At 44.7% G+C, this 17,507-nt stretch overlaps 1 protein-coding gene across 1 annotated transcript in view; it reads left to right on the forward strand.

Moving 5' to 3' along the window:
* The window catches only part of LOC307220097 (dynein axonemal heavy chain 11-like), a gene marked incomplete at its 5' end in the record, with an annotated part of 229,278 nt that overhangs the window by 80,850 nt on the left and 130,921 nt on the right, over nt 1-17,507 (forward strand). Inside the window, 2 exons of the mRNA XM_079983734.1 lie at nt 2,058-2,189; nt 5,049-5,222. Coding sequence (XP_079839860.1) covers nt 2,058-2,189; nt 5,049-5,222 — 306 coding nt within the window. The remainder of the gene's footprint in view (nt 1-2,057; nt 2,190-5,048; nt 5,223-17,507) is intronic.

Below are 17,507 nucleotides of genomic sequence, written 5' to 3' on the forward strand. Positions count from 1 at the left end.
AGTTATTTGGCTGTTGATAAAATTGAGCTCAACAGCTTAGGAGTGTTAACTTCTATACAGAATTCTGGACAGACCGTTGCTTGAAAGTTACTTTAGCAAGCAACTGAAATTCCAACAGACATTATATGGGACAAGCCCTTACTTTCCTTAAGTTATGTTATTTTTAAAATGCCATATGCATTTCTGAATGAATGCAGAAGTTATGCACTTGAATAATGCTTTTATATGAAGCTTTTGAGTGTGTGTGTTTTTTTAAAAAAAGCTTTCTGGATCACATTATTTTTCTATGAGGAAAAAACAAAAGCCAGAAATGAAAACAGTTTTTTTGTGCCTAACATACAAGGCAGAAAAACTCAAACTAGAGAACTTAGATGTGGGTCTTTTGAACAGCACAGTTACATTGCATTTGGGTATTATTTTTTGAGTCATTCGCACACATCTGTACTCCAAAAGTGGTAAAGAGTGTGTGGTTGGGGTTGCTCCCCCAATGACTTTTAAAAACATATTTATTTAATAAAGTTTGCTTGCATAGATTCTGCACCACAGTGAGGACTACCACAGCAGTGCTCATTGCAGAAACCTCTCTCTCCCTCCCTCTCTCTCTCTCTCTCTCTCCCTCTCTCTCTCTCTCTCTGTGTGTGTGTGTGTGTGTGCATCTGTCTCTGCACACATGCAAAGGTGGAACAGGGCAAGATTCTGGAAATCCTGGGAGTGGGGGAAGAAAAGGAGTGAATTTTGTGCTCATCTGTAGGAGCTGAACTGGGAAGCAGATAGGACTATGTGACACCATTCTCCCAGTGCAGTTCATGTTTCCCTGTTATACTGGAATTGAGCCAATATCTGCAGCTGTCACAAAGCTCAGTAACTCTATATGTTCCCAACCTATATATTGCAGAGAACACTCTTCCACCTTGTAGGCCCAGTTCCATAATTTGAACACAGTCTGATAGAGACTTTCCTCTACTCTTTCAGCCTAGGTATGTGTGCTTAAGAGGATAATATCAGATACCAATATTTTGGGTTGCCATATTTCAAAAAGTAAAAAACAGGACATCCTGAAAGTTGCTGAAGTTTCTTTTAGGAAAACACCGAGATTGTTGAGCTTTTTAAGGAAACCCCCAAAGTTGTTGAGATTTTTTTAGACAAAACCCAAAGTTGTTGAGATTTTCTTGCAAGAATGCAAAAAAAACGTATTTTTTTGTTTGACTTGGAAATTCCTCCAGGACGTCAATTCTGCCTTTGAAATCCTGGTAATGTCTGGGACATATGCCAGCCCTACCAATATTATGCTTTCTGAAAACAGGCTTTGCATGCAGAACACATTCCCATAGACCAGGGGCGGCTTATCTTTGATCCTCCAGGTGTTGCTGGACTACAATTCCCATCAAACCTAGCCAACATGGCCAGTGGTCAGAGATAATGGGAGTTGTAGTTCAACAGCTAAAGGACCATATCTTAGTGCGAGCCCCTCTGCCTCTACCACTGCCATGTGACACCCTGCAGGAATAGTATATGACAAATTCCTTCTTCTTGCATCAGTTACCACTTTTCAGTGGCTGAATACAGTTTCCAGTCCTTCACCCCAGCTCTCAAACAGCTCTTCCTTCTGCAGTGTTTGATTCAATTGCCCATGGGCCAGAGAAGAAGTGGGGACTGCACATAGATCCACACTAGGGATTAATCTTCCCCCTCCCTCTTCAGTTTAACAATTTGTGTATGTTGCTTAGGTGTGCCTAACAAGTCGCCCTCGGCTCATTGCTTTGGTCTCCTGTGTGTGACTTTTCTTCTTCTATGCCAAATCTGATACCAGTCCTACTCAGAGTAGACCCACTGAAATTAATTTCAATGAGCCTATCCTGAGGAGAACCTAGTCAGATGCCGTCCTCTGTAATTATAAATACATCACAATGGTTGTGTGAAATTAAATAAGTGTTTTAAAATATTTATTATATTGCGACAGTAGCAGCTATAGAAGTAGAAATAAGAATATAAAGGATGTTGGGACTGTATTCAGATATCTTTATTCTCTCCTTCCTTTTTATTTATTTTCACTGGAGACTTTGTGTTCATTACTGGATTGTCTCCTGACCCCGGAGAATGCTCCCCCAGACTCTCCTCGTGAACTCTATGAAGTATATTTTGCATTTGCAAGTATATGGGCCTTCGGTGGTGCTTTGTTCCAAGATCAGGTGAGTGGCAGGTTTTGAGGGAAGATAACAGTATTTTGGTATTCTGCTCAAGTTTGACAGCAACCATTCCTGCATCACACAGGGTTGGGCTACATGACCCATGAGGTCCGGTACAACTCAACAATTCTATGATTCTATCTTCCAATCAATGGGGTGCGGTGAAATTTTTCGTAGGGGAACAGGGCCAGAGGCACCAGCTTGCAAGAGTAATGGAGGAGGTGACATCGCATGTGTGACCTCACAGCATCCCAACATCACGTACATGAGCACTATGTCTCCCTCCCTAAGCCAGGCAGAAGTTTCCTGGGCTTTGGGAAGCAGGCGCCAGACTTTAATACTCTAATTTACCAGGAACGTTTAGGAGACTAGCCTAGTCCCCGTAGTCCACTGACTGTACCCCACTGCTTCCAATATATTTTCAATAAGAAATGAGACAAGAAAAATAAGCCAGTAATATTTGTATCATTTGTATCATTAACTGCAAAATTATGATTGTGAGTGCGTGTTTTTTATACAGTCGTACCTCGGGAAGTTGAACGCCTTGCGAGTCAAACGTTTTGGCTCGCAAACACTGCAAACCCGGAAGTGAGTGTTCCAGTTTGCGGACGTTCTTCGGAACCCGAATGTCCGACACAGTGGAGCTTCCTGCAGCCAATTGGAAGCCGCGCCTTGGTTTCCGAATGTTTTGGAAGTCAAACGGACCTCCGGAACGCATTCCGTTCGACTTCTGAGATACGACTGTATTTACATAAAGATCCAGAAGATCCCACCTCGGCCTAGTTGCTGAACAACAGTGATGTTCTCCACTTCTACCTTCTGTCACCCGAAAATGATACATCCAAGATGCCCACCTTCAAATGTGCATTTTAGCCATTATTTTAGAAAATTAATATGCATTCATACGTGATTCTGGAAACACCACTCCTTTGTGTACTGTAGGGGTCAGAAATCAGAATACACTGTCCATGCCAACAGATAAGGCCTGGACATATTTTTATGTAGCACAGCTGTTCTGCCTTGTTGCTAGTTATTCATGCCCTTTTCTTTGGGTTCGTTCTTGTGGCGATATGTTCTACAGTTTCCATTTCTTACATTTGACACTTGATAAACATTTTTGGCCCTGGGAAACATAATATACACCATAGGGCTTTTCTAATCTCTAGCACCTACCATCCCACAAGTCAACTATCCCACTAACTCCTGCTTCTTACAAGTTCTGAAGGAAAAGCGTCAGACGATCACAGCAATTTTCTGCCAGCAAGATCACATATCCCTGATATAACTGATCCAACAGGAAGGAACTTTTCTCAGCCTAATGATTCATGACTGTTCTCTCTACAAGGATACAGACCGAGGAAATACTCTGAGCCTCCTGTTTCCTTTTACCACTTGCCAGGGTCTCCTACCAACATCTAGTTAATATTGGCTGTGATAGAAGACTTTTCACCCTAACAACTGATGAAGTAGATGGCAGATCACTACCCCTTTTGAGTGGATTTAGGCCACTGATTGGCTACCAAGTCTATATTTGTCAGAACAGTGAAATAAGGCAAATGTGTCTCCAGATCCTTGTTTCCCTTCCTTTCTTTAATATCTCAAGATATCTCAAGCTGCTTGGCTTGATTTCTTTAAGATGCAAGCTGAACCCTATCACACCACGGATGCATGTATTGTTAAGTGCAAGAACCTGGCTCACCTTTACTGCATCATTCTGATGGCTTGGAAGAAGACTTTGAATGTGACAGTATGTTAGGGTGGGCATTCCGTATTCTGCGAATGAGGGACTTAGCATGAACCATATGGCATTTTTGCTTCCAGAAAAACTCTGTGGCCACTACCTTTTGTTTCTCGTGTAACTCTGTGCTCTCTGGTGTCACCCGAAAGCCTGCAGCAACATATGATTATAAAAGAATAAAGGGCCTTGGTATTTTCATTCTCAGAAAATAGACAGTCTAGGAAACCTCAGGGTTAAAAGGTTACTATCGAATAGTTCCTTGAGTTATTTCCCATAACTTAGATCAGTGAACATAGTTTGGGAGAAAGTCCTTCAGCTCCTGCAGTTTCTAAGCTATGAACTTAACATTCCCACTTGGTTTTTTCTTTCTTTAAGCTTTCCTCTCTGTTTTATAATGGTAAGGAACATAATAAGCTGTCTTTTATTTAAACAAACCATTGGTTCATCTGGCTCACTCTCGTCTACAATCATAGGCACCGACTCTCCAGATAGCAGTCTTTCCCAGCCCTGCCTGGAAAGGCCAGGGACTGATCCAAGGATCTTCTACAGTACATGCAATGCATGTGTTCTGCTGTTGAGCTATGCCCCTTGGTTGTTCTAGTGCTGCTTTAATTGTTTAAAATATTTCTTGAACGTCACCCAGAGGATGGCAGCTATTTTGGGTGCCTGCAAAACAGAGCAAGCAAGCAAGCAAGGTAAAGGTAAAGGGACCCCTGACCATTAGGTCCAGTCGTGACTGACTCTGGGGTTGTGGCACTCATCTCGCTTTATTGGCCGGGTCATGTGGCCAGCATGACTAAGCCGCTTCTGGCAAACCAGAGCAGCGCATGGAAACACCGTTTACCTTCCTGCCAGAGCGGTACTTATTTATCTATTTGCACTTTGACATGCTTTTGAGCTGCTAGGTTGGCAGGAGCAGGGACCGAGCAACGGGAACTCACCCCGTCACGGGGATTTGAACCGCCGACCTTCTGATTGGCAAGTCCTAGGCTCTGTGGTTTAACGCACAGCACCACCCGCGTCCCGCAAGCAAGCAAACCAACATACAAATAAAATGCTCACAGTCGGGCTAGCATATCTCTCCCCGTGTTTCATGTCTGGCTCCCCTTTGTTCTGTTTTTCAGCTAATTGATTATCGCATGGAGTTTAGTAGATGGTGGATCAAAGAAATGCGGACAATAAAATTTCCTTCCCAAGGGACGGTTTTTGATTACTTCATTGACCCGGATACGAAAAAATTTACTTTGTGGAGTGAGAAAATTCCAGGCACCGAAATAGAAGCAGATGTCCCTCTCCAGGTAGGACAATCCACTGCAATTAGTCATAAGAGAAGCAGCACATATCTGGATAATTACGGCTGGATTAGGGGGAACACAAAATGCATAACAAGTTGGAGTTCAAGTGTTGCTAATTATCAAAGCAGTGTCACAACACAAGGAATACTGCGCCAGTGGAAAGCGCATTGTTATTACGAAAAGGGTTTTGTTAAAGCAGATTCTGTTTATTGGGTTTTGTCTTGACACTATAGCTGGGAAGAAGTCCCGAAGATTCCTATAAGTATAGTAATACCAGTATTTTATCCATGCAGACCTGTGTCAGGGCCTGGCAGACCCAGGAGGAGGATGAGCTCACGGGGAGCGCAGACTGGGGAGAGGACAATCCCAGGGAGGGGGCCATCATCCTCTGGGCCTCTACTATATTGTTGGCACCTATCTATCTCAGGAGACAATGGGAGAATGCACCTTCAGAAATAGAGTTGAGCCGTTGGAGAGTTACAATGCCTACTGTGGCTGTAGAGAATGATATGGGAGAGACATGTTTTGTTGCAGCTGGGGCAGATGAAGGCATCCAGTCGTGCTGCTATAGGTGCACCATGGCGCTTCTTCTCTCTGCATTCTTCCCAGCTTAGTGGGGTGGGGAGAGAGAATTGGCCACTAGTAACCCATTGATTGAAGGGACGTGGGTGGCGCTGTGGGTTAAACCACAGAGCCTAGGGCTTGCCGATCAGAAGGTCGGCGGTTCGAATCCCCGCGACGGGGTGAGCTCCCATTGCTCGGTCCCTGCTCCTGCCAACCTAGCAGTTCGAAAGCACGCAGTGCAAGTAGATAAATAGGTACCACTCCGGCGGGAAGGTAAACAGCGTTTCCGTGCGCTGCTCTGGTTTGCCAGAAGCGGCTTCGTCATGCTGTCCACATGACCCGGAAGTGGTCAGGGGTCCCTTTACCTTTAACCCCTTGATTTCCCTCCCATGTTATTTCCACAGTGGGCTCGTCCCACCACCCATGCCCACCACCCATTCCAGGAAGGAGGAGGCATGTGAGAAACTCAGGCAGAAGAGGGGGAAAGCAACCAGTAGGGAGTGGACGCCTGAGCGAAAAAGCTAGGGTTCCAGGTGGAGAAATCGAAATTGGAAACAGAACTGTTAGAACCTAAGACTAAGGTACTTTCAAGAATGTATAACTTGCTGTTGAAATGGAATACACAAGACGAAATGGTTAAATCGGTTATGATAAAGTGGGCTCAGGATATTGGGCATAATATTTTGTTTGAGGACTGGGAAAGGTTGTGGACCACTGGGCTGAACTTCACTGCATGTAATGCTTTGAAGGAAAATGTAATGAAAATGATATATAGATGGTACATGACCCCAGTTAAACTTGCCAAAATATACCATTTGTCTGACAATAAATGTTGGAAATGTAAAGAACATGAAGGAACATTCTTTCACCTCTGGTGGACTTGCCCTAGAGTGAAGGCCTTCTGGGAAATGATATACAATGAGTTGAAAAAGGTATTTAAGTATACCTTCACTAAGAAACCAGAGGCCTTCCTTCTGGGCATTGTCGGCCAGAAGGTGTTAAAGAAGGACCGAACATTTTTTATGTATGCAACAACGGCAGCAAGGATACTTGTCGCTAAGAGCTGGAAAACTCAAGATCTACCCACACTGGAAGAGTGGCAGATGCAGCTGATGGACTATATGCAACTGGCCGAGATGACTGGTAGAATTCGAGACCTGGGAGAAGAGAGGGTTGAAGAAGACTGGAAGAAATGCCTGAGCGAAGCTCTCTTCAATATTTAGCGGGGAGACAGAGGACTGCAAGAGGTCCATTCAACTTTCCTAAAGCCAGGGTACAGTTTAGCAGTCAATGACCTCAAGAAGCCAGGGAGGCTGGTAATTCCACAGAGGTGTTTTGTTTGAACCGTGCTAGCTGCAGTGTTGCTTTGGTGTGAGCAGAGGCAGTTCCTTGCCTCCTGTGCTGAAGTTCTAGCTCCTGCTCATCCCTGTTAATTCTGTTGACACTTTTTCTGCCGCCCTTCAACTTTCTCCATGTGCAAGAGAACGGGGAAAACATACTTTTGTCATTACAAATAGCTCAGAATGCTAACCTCAATTGCCTGGAGGTAAGCCCAATGAATGCAGGCTGCATACACACCATACATTTAAAGCTCATGACTCCCCCGCCCCCAGAATCCTGGGAATTGTAGTTTGTTAAGGGTGCTGGGAATTGTAGTTCTGTGAGGGGCAAACTACACTGCCCAAAATTTTCTTAGGGGAAGCCAAATGCTTTAAATTGTGTAGAAATGTTCCTGAAGGCCTGCAAACATCCTTGTAGTAATAATAATAATAATAATAATAATAATAATAATAATAATATCTATTTCCCACCCATCTTGCTACATTTCCCCAGCCACTCTGGGTGGCTTGCAGAATATATAAATAATAATAATGCATCAAACATTAAAAACTTCCAGATACAGGCCTGTCTTCAGATGTCTTCTAAAAGTTGTATAGTTCTTTATTTCCTTGACATCTGAAGGGAAGGAGTTCCACAGGGGGTGGGGCGCCACTACCGAGAAGGCCATCTGCCTGGAAGACAAGATAACCCCAAAATTAATTGGTAGTTGTTGCAAGAATGAACTCATATATGTTTATATTCACTTGCTTTGATATATGCTAATTGGCTCACTTTGATGATATGCTTATCTGTGAACCCTGGGATGCCTGGTGTATTTGACATTATTCTTGGGTATCCCTGCACCAAACCACTCCCATGAGCCTGCCTTTGGGCCAGTGGATCAGGACAGTAATGCAGCCTCAGTAGGATTTATTACTTGAGTAGACATGGTTGGTGCTGTGGGATGCGGGTGGCGCTGTGGGTTAAACCACAGAGCCTAGGACTTGCCGATCAGAAGGTCGGTGGTTTGAATCCCCATGATGGGGTGAGCTCCCGTTGCTCGGTCCCTGCTCCTGCCAACCTAGCAGTTCGAAAGCACGTCAAAGTGCAAGTAGATAAATAGGTACCACTCTGGCGGGAAGGTAAGCAGCGTTTCTGTGCGCTGCTCTGGTTCACCAGAAGCAGCTTAGTCATGCTGGCCACATGACCCGGAAGCTGTATGCCGGCTTCCTCGGCCAATAAAGTGAGATGAGCGCCGCAACCCCAGAGTCGGTCATGACTGGACCTAATGGTCAGGGGTCCCTTTAGCTTTACCTTTAGACATGGTTAGGATTGTAAACGGTGATGATCAGATAGATGACTTTGAAGAAACCATTGCTTCTCCCTCACCTGTTCATTCACAGAGCAGTCTATCTGCATTTTTCTTTTATTGTTTGTTGTTAAAAAAAAAAATCCAGTTTTTTTTACACCACTGTCTTCTTGGAAAGAAAGCAGAACAGCTTACAACAGCAAAATCAAATCACATTACAACATTAAATTCATAGCTGCATCAAAAGCAACAATATAAACACAATATAAGCAGGAATAGCAGCGTAAAAGAGGGGAGTAAACATCTCTCCCCCTGTCTGTCTGTCTGCCCCCCCCCAAGACACACACACACACACACACACACACACACACATCAGAGGGGAGAAAATGGAACAGACAAAAGAGGACATGCTCCCATGCCTTCCCCAAATCTGCTCAAGAAGTTCAGGAGAACCCCCAGAACAGTGCCCAGGGGGGCAGGGAAGTGAGGGAAGATTGTTCTGTCTGGCAAGTGGAAATGCTTGCACTGGCAGAAGAATCACCTTAGTGTGACATTGAATCTCACCCAAAGAGTAGATAGTGAATAGGTGAAACCTCTGATCCAGCAGAGGTGTCCGCTAACATAAGACAAACAGGCCATTTAAAAAAAGTTCCCTCTAGTGCCACCTACTGGCTAAACTATATAATGACATTATCCACATACTCTCTATAGAATGTTTCCAGTTTTCCTAAGGGCTGATGAGCTACATTTTATCTGCTCCAAGGTTCATCTGACAATCCCGGTCTTCTTGACCTCTAAGCTCTGTGTGGCAGATGCAGATGACTTTGGGTTCTCTATTTTGATTTCACATTTCAGAACATAAACATAAGAAACCCACAATGTAGACTAGGGGCGCCAACTTGAATAAAATATTGCGGAGGGGGCCAGGTAAGCCCCGCTCCACATAATCGATCACAAGACAGCATTCAAATGCCTATCAACTTTTGGGAGCCCAAGCCCCCTCAAATATTTTATTGGGGGCGTGCATGAAGGGACATTGGCCCCTAGGAGTTGACTTCTATGATAGACATACAGTGGTACCTTGGGTTACAGACGCTTCAGGTTACAGACTCCGCTAACCCAGAAATAGTACCTCGGGTTAAGAACTTTGCTTCAGGGTGAGAACAGAAACCGTGTGGCGGCAACGCAGTGGCAGCAGAAGGCCCCATTAGCTAAAGTAGTACCTCAGGTTAAGAACAGTTTCAGGTTAAGAACAGACCTCTGGAACGAATTAGTTCTTAACCTGAGGTACCACTGTATATTTAAAACAACAGATTGGCCAAGACTTTGGAGGATTATGTAAACCAAAATTGGAAACCACCATGGTGAATGTTTTTCTGATCCTTTTCAAGTGGCAAGCGAAAAAGGGGGGAACAAAATGAAACCCTCTTGTCCCCTTTCTTCCTCTCTGTTCCTTAGTGAATGACATCTTGCCAAATGAACTATTTAGATCAGGGTGGGAAAACTGTGGTCCTCCAGTTGTGGTTGGACTCCAACTCCCATCAACCACAGTCAGCATAGCTAATGGACATGGATGACAGAAGTACAGTGGTGCCCCGCAAGACGAATGCCTCGCAAGACGGAAAACCCGCTAGACGAATGGGTTTTCCGTTTTGGAGGTGCTTCGCAAAACGAATTTCCCTATGGGCTTGCTTCGCAAGACGAAAATGTCTTGCGAGTTCCTGCGGGTTTCCCCCCCCCTTTTTTCTAAGCCGCTTATCTGCTTATCCGCTAAGCTGATAAGCTGCTAAAAGCCGCTAATAGCGCTAATCCGCTAAGCCATCAATGGACTTGCTTCGCAAGACGAAAAAACCGCTAGACGAAGAGACTCGCGGAACGGATTAATTTCGTCTTGCGAGGCACCACTGTACTCTGGCAACAGCTGAAAGGTCGCACCTCCCTACACATTACAGAAAACCTCTTTCTCCTAAACAGCTGCCAACTGATTGAAATTAGGGGTATTAGGCAAGGACAGAATTTGCTTCCTGGTGGTTGTGGTGGGGTTTTGCTCCTAGTGAAGACAGACAGTGGCCAACCCTCCCTCCTACCCAGAGTCTCTTCTTATCTGAATTAGGTCCCGTGCATTTTTATAATTTGGCTCAAAGAAAAACGCTCAAGGTTGATGTGGCCTGGGATTGACAGAACGATGGTTCTTGGGAATCCCTGTTGTCCATTTAAATTTTAATGTTTCTATCATTTGTTCCTCTGTGCAAATTAACGGCCATGGCAGTGTGTTGGGTTTCTTTTCTGAAGTCAAGACTTCAAATTTAATTCAATCGCCTAGATTTACAGCTATTCTATATTTCACAAGGCAGAATCAATAATGTGACTGAAGTGAAGAAGATAAAAATTTATGGTATCTTGCAATTTAATGGTTGAAAAGATGCAATTGGAGAGATCATAAATTGTGAAGGAGTTTATGCTTCATTGCTCCTGATTCAGTGCTTGCTGTTAGGACTTGATTTGTGACTATTCACAAGGTGTGATTAATGGTGTGATCGATGCTTGCTTCAGTGCAGTAAAGCAGTTGTAATGCTCTTCATTAGAATAAATAAAATAAATTGACTGAAGCTTTATAAAAACTGTGTAACATTTAAAATCTAAAATGTCATTTTTTTTCCTGTTACAATTTAGGTTTCTTCAAGGCATTTTCCACCTACAACACATTATTCATTGTCATTCTTCTCCCCCCCCCCCCTTCCCCTCTTGGATATTATAGAAATCTGTGTGGGTTTGGGTTAGCTTTATGCAAAGCTCACTGAAGAGGGAAAAAAAGGGAAAGGAAGGGTAGGATGGAACTGACTGGAGTCTAGGAAATTGTGGTGGCTCTGTTTTGCCATCTTCCCAAGGTGTGTTCTGTTCTCCAAACATTTGAAAGCTGTGAATAACTGTGGCAGGAAACGTCCTATAGTACGGATGATTCTGAAAAAAAAAAAGTAGACAAAATAATAGCTTCCGTTGTTCCTAAATGGAGTGGTTTTGTAATTGGCTCCAAAAAGGAGGCAGTGGAAATATATGAAACATTAAAATAGCATTTCATTATTTTGCAAAATATGGTGATGCTTTATTTTAGCCCATTAAGAAAGGGGAACTATTTTTAAAAATTGAGAACTTAGAAAAAAGGGGAGGCTTGTCTTGGATTAGAGTTGCTTTTTTATGGATTCAGTAAATATAGACAAGGCCACCAATCAAAAGAAAGTTGGTTCCACTTAGTACCCTTTGACATTTATAAGCTTTAGTTAGCTGCAACATATTTATCCTATTGATTTCAGTGGGACGTAAGCATAACTTTCTAACACTGTATTGGGGCCAAGGAGTGGTGAAAGAGGCATATTTATACTATAGATCCCGTGTCAGGTGACTGACAAGTGGGCAGCCTATCTGCCTGTCATTTGGCCTTCCAGCGGTGGGGAGATAAGGATCTGGCCTGCCAACCATCCCTACTTTGGAATTATAGCTGGGGTGGTGGTGCTAAGGAACCTCTAATAGAGGAGTCTCCTAATTGAACTACAATTCCCAGAACTCTATGGGGAAAGCTAAGCACCTTAAAGGTAAAGGTACCCCTGCCCGTACGGGCCAGTCTTGACAGACTCTGGGGTTGTGCGCCCATCTCACTTAAGAGGCCAGGGGCCAGCGCTGTCCGGAGACACTTCCGGGTCACGTGGCCAGCGTGACATCGCTGCTCTGGCGAGCCAGAGCCGCACACGGAAACGCCGTTTACCTTCCCGCTGGTAAGCGGTCCCTATTTATCTACTTGCACCCGGAGGTGCTTTCGAACTGCTAGGTTGGCAGGCGCTGGGACCGAGCAGCGGGAGCACACCCCGCCGCAGGGATTCAAACCGCCGACCTTTCGATCGGTAAGTCCTAGGCGCTGAGGCTTTAACCCACAGCGCCACCTGCGTCCTTAACTTAGTATAAAACCAATCTAAGTTGATTGTGTAGTTACAAACTTTAATATTCTTCATAACTTCTTCAGAAGTGCATATATAAAAATATGTCTGAGCAATAGGAAGAAAGTAAACAGCGTTAACCTCATACCCTCTCTTCAGTAAAACCCATCACCTGTGCAAGAATTCTAGTTCTAAATTTTTTTATCTTCAAGAAAGGTGCAGAGGAAGGTTTCAGGGGAGTTTTCCAAGAATGGTTGACTCATCGATAGATGAGGTGAAGCCATGAAGCATGCACACACACACACACACACACACACACACACACACACCCTCATTTTCTGCAGTGTTGTTGTTGTTGTTACATTTTAATTTATTACCCAGCCTTCCCAAGTCCCATGGAGGATTGCTGCAATTAAAACCATGTTAATAAGCAGTCTAAAACAATTTGCAGTCACAAAGATAGGGTGAGTCTTAAAAATATACATCTCAGGTGTCAAAAGGCAGGGTAAATAGGTCAGTTAGTGAATTCTCCTATCCAGTTAGTGAATGCCCTCAGGAATGAGGCACCACCAACTCCCAGCGGAAAGAAGCCGTAAGCAATTGTATTTGGACTCGATGGCCCTTGTGGTCTCTTCCAACTCTATGATTCTATGCTTTTCCTGGTTGCTTGGCTCCTGGTTGCCTTTCAATCCCATTTCTCCGTTCCCAGCTTCTCACCACTGCCCTTCCTTGGTCCAGCCCTCACAATACAACGATGAGAAACCCTTGTGTGGCAACGTAAAAGTGAAAGCGTTGTGTAAAGTTCGCAAAATTGCAAAAAACCGTTGCCAGCTTTCTGTTTGCTCTGCCTTTGTTAAGAGCTTGTCTGTACATTCAGAAACAACCTGTAGCATATCTATTCTTTGACTGCACCACCTCAAAACGCAAGTGGGAACAGAGAGACATAGCTGTCAACTTACAGATTTGAAAATAAGGGACCAGCAGCCTCGAAAATAAGGGATCAGCAGCCAAAATAAGGGATTTTCCAAGGGGCACAGGTATGTTCAACTTCTGAGCCTCTCCAAGCCAAAGGCAGAAAGCCCAGCCAGCAGCCAAACGAAGCCTCAAGCAGTGGTTCCCACAGCGCAGCAACCCGGCAAAGGGGATGCAGCAAGGAAAACCACTGTCACCTCTCCGCTGGGAAGCGCTGAGCAAAGGCGAGTCCCCAGCACCGCAGCCGATTTGATTGGCACAAGGCATGCAAGCTCCACCCCCTGTCGTTCTTAGACTCCTTATTGGGTGAGCAACGCAGCCAAGCAACACAGTTGGAGCCTCCCTCCTCCCTGGCCAGCAGGGAGAGAGGGAGGGAGGGAGAGGAGCTGCTTCCTTTGAAACCTGGGAAATTTAAGGGACATCGTCAATAAGGGACAGCACTGGGATAAGGGACTTTCCTGCCAAATGAGGGACGGTTGACAGCTACGCAGAAAGAGTATGCATGGGTGCTGCTCTACACTGAAATAGGTAAAAGTGGCTCTGTGGTCTTGCTGATCGGAAGGTTGGCAATTATTGAATGGAGCATAAGAGAACGGCCCTGCTATTCTGCCTAAAAAAAAAACCTGTTAGAATCTTACGCCATTCCACCTCCAGCATTTCCCTGACAGATTTTTTTATTAGGTGGGTTAGTGGGTGTGAGGACACCTGCAACTGGTATACGGAAGCCCTCGCTACACCCTTTTTACCAGATATTCTGCGGCCTCTCTATCAGGATACAAGCCAAGAAGGGGGAGCGTGGCTGGTAGGGAGACAGGCATAGGAGCTAGGGAATACAATGGATTATTTTCCATCTGTACTTCTTGCGGCTTGCTCACCAACAGAACCACTGTTGATTCCAGCATCCTTCCTGGAGCTGCCAGACTTGCAATTTCTGGAGTTCCGAAAGAAAGGTTTGGCCCGAAAGCACCTCACATAGGAGTGGGAGCCGGAACAATGCTCGCACTCATGAGATTAGCGGCATTTCTCCCTGTTACTGGCTCCCTTGTTACAGGCTCCCAGCAAACCCCGCGGGCCACCTTTTGGGTGGGCTTTTGTGTTTTTGTGGGGTCAGCCTTCTTCTCCACCTGCGGGGTGACCCATAACATCCAGGCATCAGGTTCTTTCACATCCCACCTGGAGGTGAATATTTCCGCAGCCTTTTCCCTAAATGCCTCATCATATTCTATGGCGTTGCTTCACCAGCCATTGCCTTTGCGGTTAGGATATTACATTGGTAATTAAGTGAATGCCAGCCCTGGTCAAGGTAGGCTGCAGCAACTACCCCAACATAGACTGAAACCACCGCTCACCCAGGAGGTACGGTAAACATCCATTCTGACCATATATACAAGCCACTAATTATATAGAAAAGCAGGAGTCATAGAGTTGGAGAGGAGCTTATAGACCACATTCCAAACTCCTGCTTGGTGCATGAAATTTAGAGCTAAAACATTCCCTAATAGTTGGTTGTCCAGTCTACTGGAAAACCTCCACCAGTTCAAGGTAATAATTGGTTCTGTTGTTGAACTATAGGCACTGTCAAAAAGTGTCTTCTAATGCTCAACCAAAATATACCCATATAAAGCTGTTTGCCACAAAAATCTGTACTGCTTTTTGACCATCAACAGTCTACCACTGGGTTTCCCAAACGGGTCTCCAGCTGTCTTTGGACTACAATTCCCATCTTCCCTGACCACTGGTCCTGCTAGTTTGGGATGATGGGAGTTGTAGTTCAGAAACAGCTGGAGACCAAGTTTGAGAAAGCCTGGTCTACCCACTTGGAATTTGAACTCCCAAATTCGTTCCCTTTTCTCTGCATTTGAATATTTTTTACTACTATTATGCCCCCCAGTGAAGTGATTCTATTCAATGTAAAGCAATATAGGCAAAGGAGACCTAGATAGTTTTTCTTCAGTGATAAGTGTTACCTGTGCAGCCTCTATGTTACTTTCAGCAAATCAGCCAGCCCTGTGATACTCATCTTTCTTAGGCATACAGTTTTCCAAATTCTCAACATATCCCTTGATCAGCTTAGTGATATGTTGAAAAATAAAGGATATAGCACATGGTGGGCTCTGCGTGTTGGGGGGGGTGAGGGGGAAGCATTCTATTCTCTGTGTCTGTCCACGGGTTCCTTCTAGATCCCTCGCAGTTCATTAGGAGGTTGCTCAATTTATTAGAAACCAATCATGCATTCATACATTCTTCCATCTGAAGTGCACTTTTAAATGTTAGACTATACACTAATCAAGTTGAACATGATAATGAGAGCACGTTCACATTGTTAAGGTAAATGATCCAATGCACTCATAGTGAAGACTTATTTGAACTACAATTGGAGCTTTTCATTGCAATATTGAACATTCTGGGGAACTTGGAGTGCGTTGTTTGGTGGCTGACTTGCAAATGTCTGATTATCATTATCTTGCTGGTGGTGGGTTGGACATTTCACTCCTGCTTTCGGTTGCTTTTCTAGGAGTCATTAGAATTTTATGGCAAATTGGGAACCGGATTCTAGATGTTATGAATATTAATGCTCTTCCTTTTCTTACAAAGGCAGACACAAATATTTATTTATTTACGGCACAATCCTATAGATCATTGCTTAGAGCTAAATCCCATTTTCAGTGGGGCTTGCTCCTGGGAAAGTGGGAATGGTGTCACAGGCTTGTTTCTTTATTTCCATTGATTAATAATCTGCTTCACTGTATAGAGCAAAGGTTTACATTTTTTTACATTTTACATTTTACATTTTTACATCTTCATATTTAAAGCAACAAGAACAAGATGCCTTCTTAAGAGGGAAGGGGTAAAAGCACCTGCTTTGCCAACTCCTAGGGGCCAAGGTCCTTTTGGCCCCTCTAATAAAATATTTGAGGGGGCTGGGCCCTCAAAAGTAGATGGGCGTTGCCATTCAAGTGGACCACGTCATGTGACTGGTATTTTATTCAAGTTGGTACCCCTGCGGCAGACAACTGCCATTTTAGGCCCTCAAAAGTCAGTGCCCAATCTGATGTGCTCTTGGGCATTGTATTCGGTAGGATTTAAGATGTCGTTCACATGCTATCAAAGGCCTGGAGCCGAAAAGGAGCCCATCTCATATTTTAAAGCCCCACTCACTTCCAGGGGTCTCAGGATTGCTCAGGCATAGATAGAGTGTGTGCAAGTGGAGGAGAAGGAAGGAAGGAGTTTGGATTTGATATCCAGCTTTATCACTACCCTAAGGAGTCTCAAAGCGGCTCACAAGCTCCTTTCCCTTCCTCCCCACAACAAACACTCTGTGAGGTGAGTGAGGCTAAGAGACTTCAGAGAAGTATGACTGGCCCAAGGTCACCCAGCAGCTGCAGGTGGAGGAGCAGGGAAGTGAACCCGGTTCACCAGATTACGAGTCCACCGCTCTTAACCACTACACCACATTGGCTCACCCTCAAGTGAGTTGAGGGTGTTGGCTGTTGTAGTGCCAAGCCAAAGAGACGTGAAGCAGGGCTTCCATCCAGCTCTGCTACTGTTAGCCCCAGTCACTTACACACACGGCAGGCCGTAATTTATAGTCACGTTCCGCCTCAGTTCAAGAACCATTGGCAGTGGATGGTACCATCTTAGATCCTCAGAATGCACTGGCCAATATGACGTCGACATCACACCGATCATTGCATTTGGGGTGGTGTGGAGTTCAAGATTGTGACCAGTTGTTGCTGACTCCCTCAAGCTTAGGTTCTGAAATCTCTATCCTACCACGTCAAGGGTGTTGCAATCTGAGCTTCTAGTCCTGGATTTATGGGTGGCAAGAGCTTTGAAGAACCCAGCAGCAGTTGCAGCCTGCATGGTGCACTTAGTGCCTAGTTTTTGCTGAGCAAAAGGCCAATGAAGAGACACAAGGAAGGGAAAGACCTTGTGGACTGCTGCCAGGGAAGTTTCAGTTCGAACAATGGAGGTGCAGCGATATCAATAGATCTTTTAAATGCACTGCTCCACTTGCTTTTTCTTAGCCTTTCCCCCCTTGGAGTTAGCTGCCTTTCGAATTTTGATTGCTAGACTTTTACTGCTTGGTTGGGGGGAAAGGCAGCGCTGTGGGGCTTACTTAGAGCAACATCAGTCACTTGGTGCTACGTGGTGTCTTCTCCTATGGAGCGTTTAGTGGAGGAAGGAAAAGAG

The sequence above is a fragment of the Podarcis cretensis genome, assembly GCF_951804945.1.
Source record: "Podarcis cretensis genome assembly, chromosome: 1".
NCBI classification, from domain to species: Eukaryota; Metazoa; Chordata; class Lepidosauria; order Squamata; family Lacertidae; genus Podarcis; species Podarcis cretensis.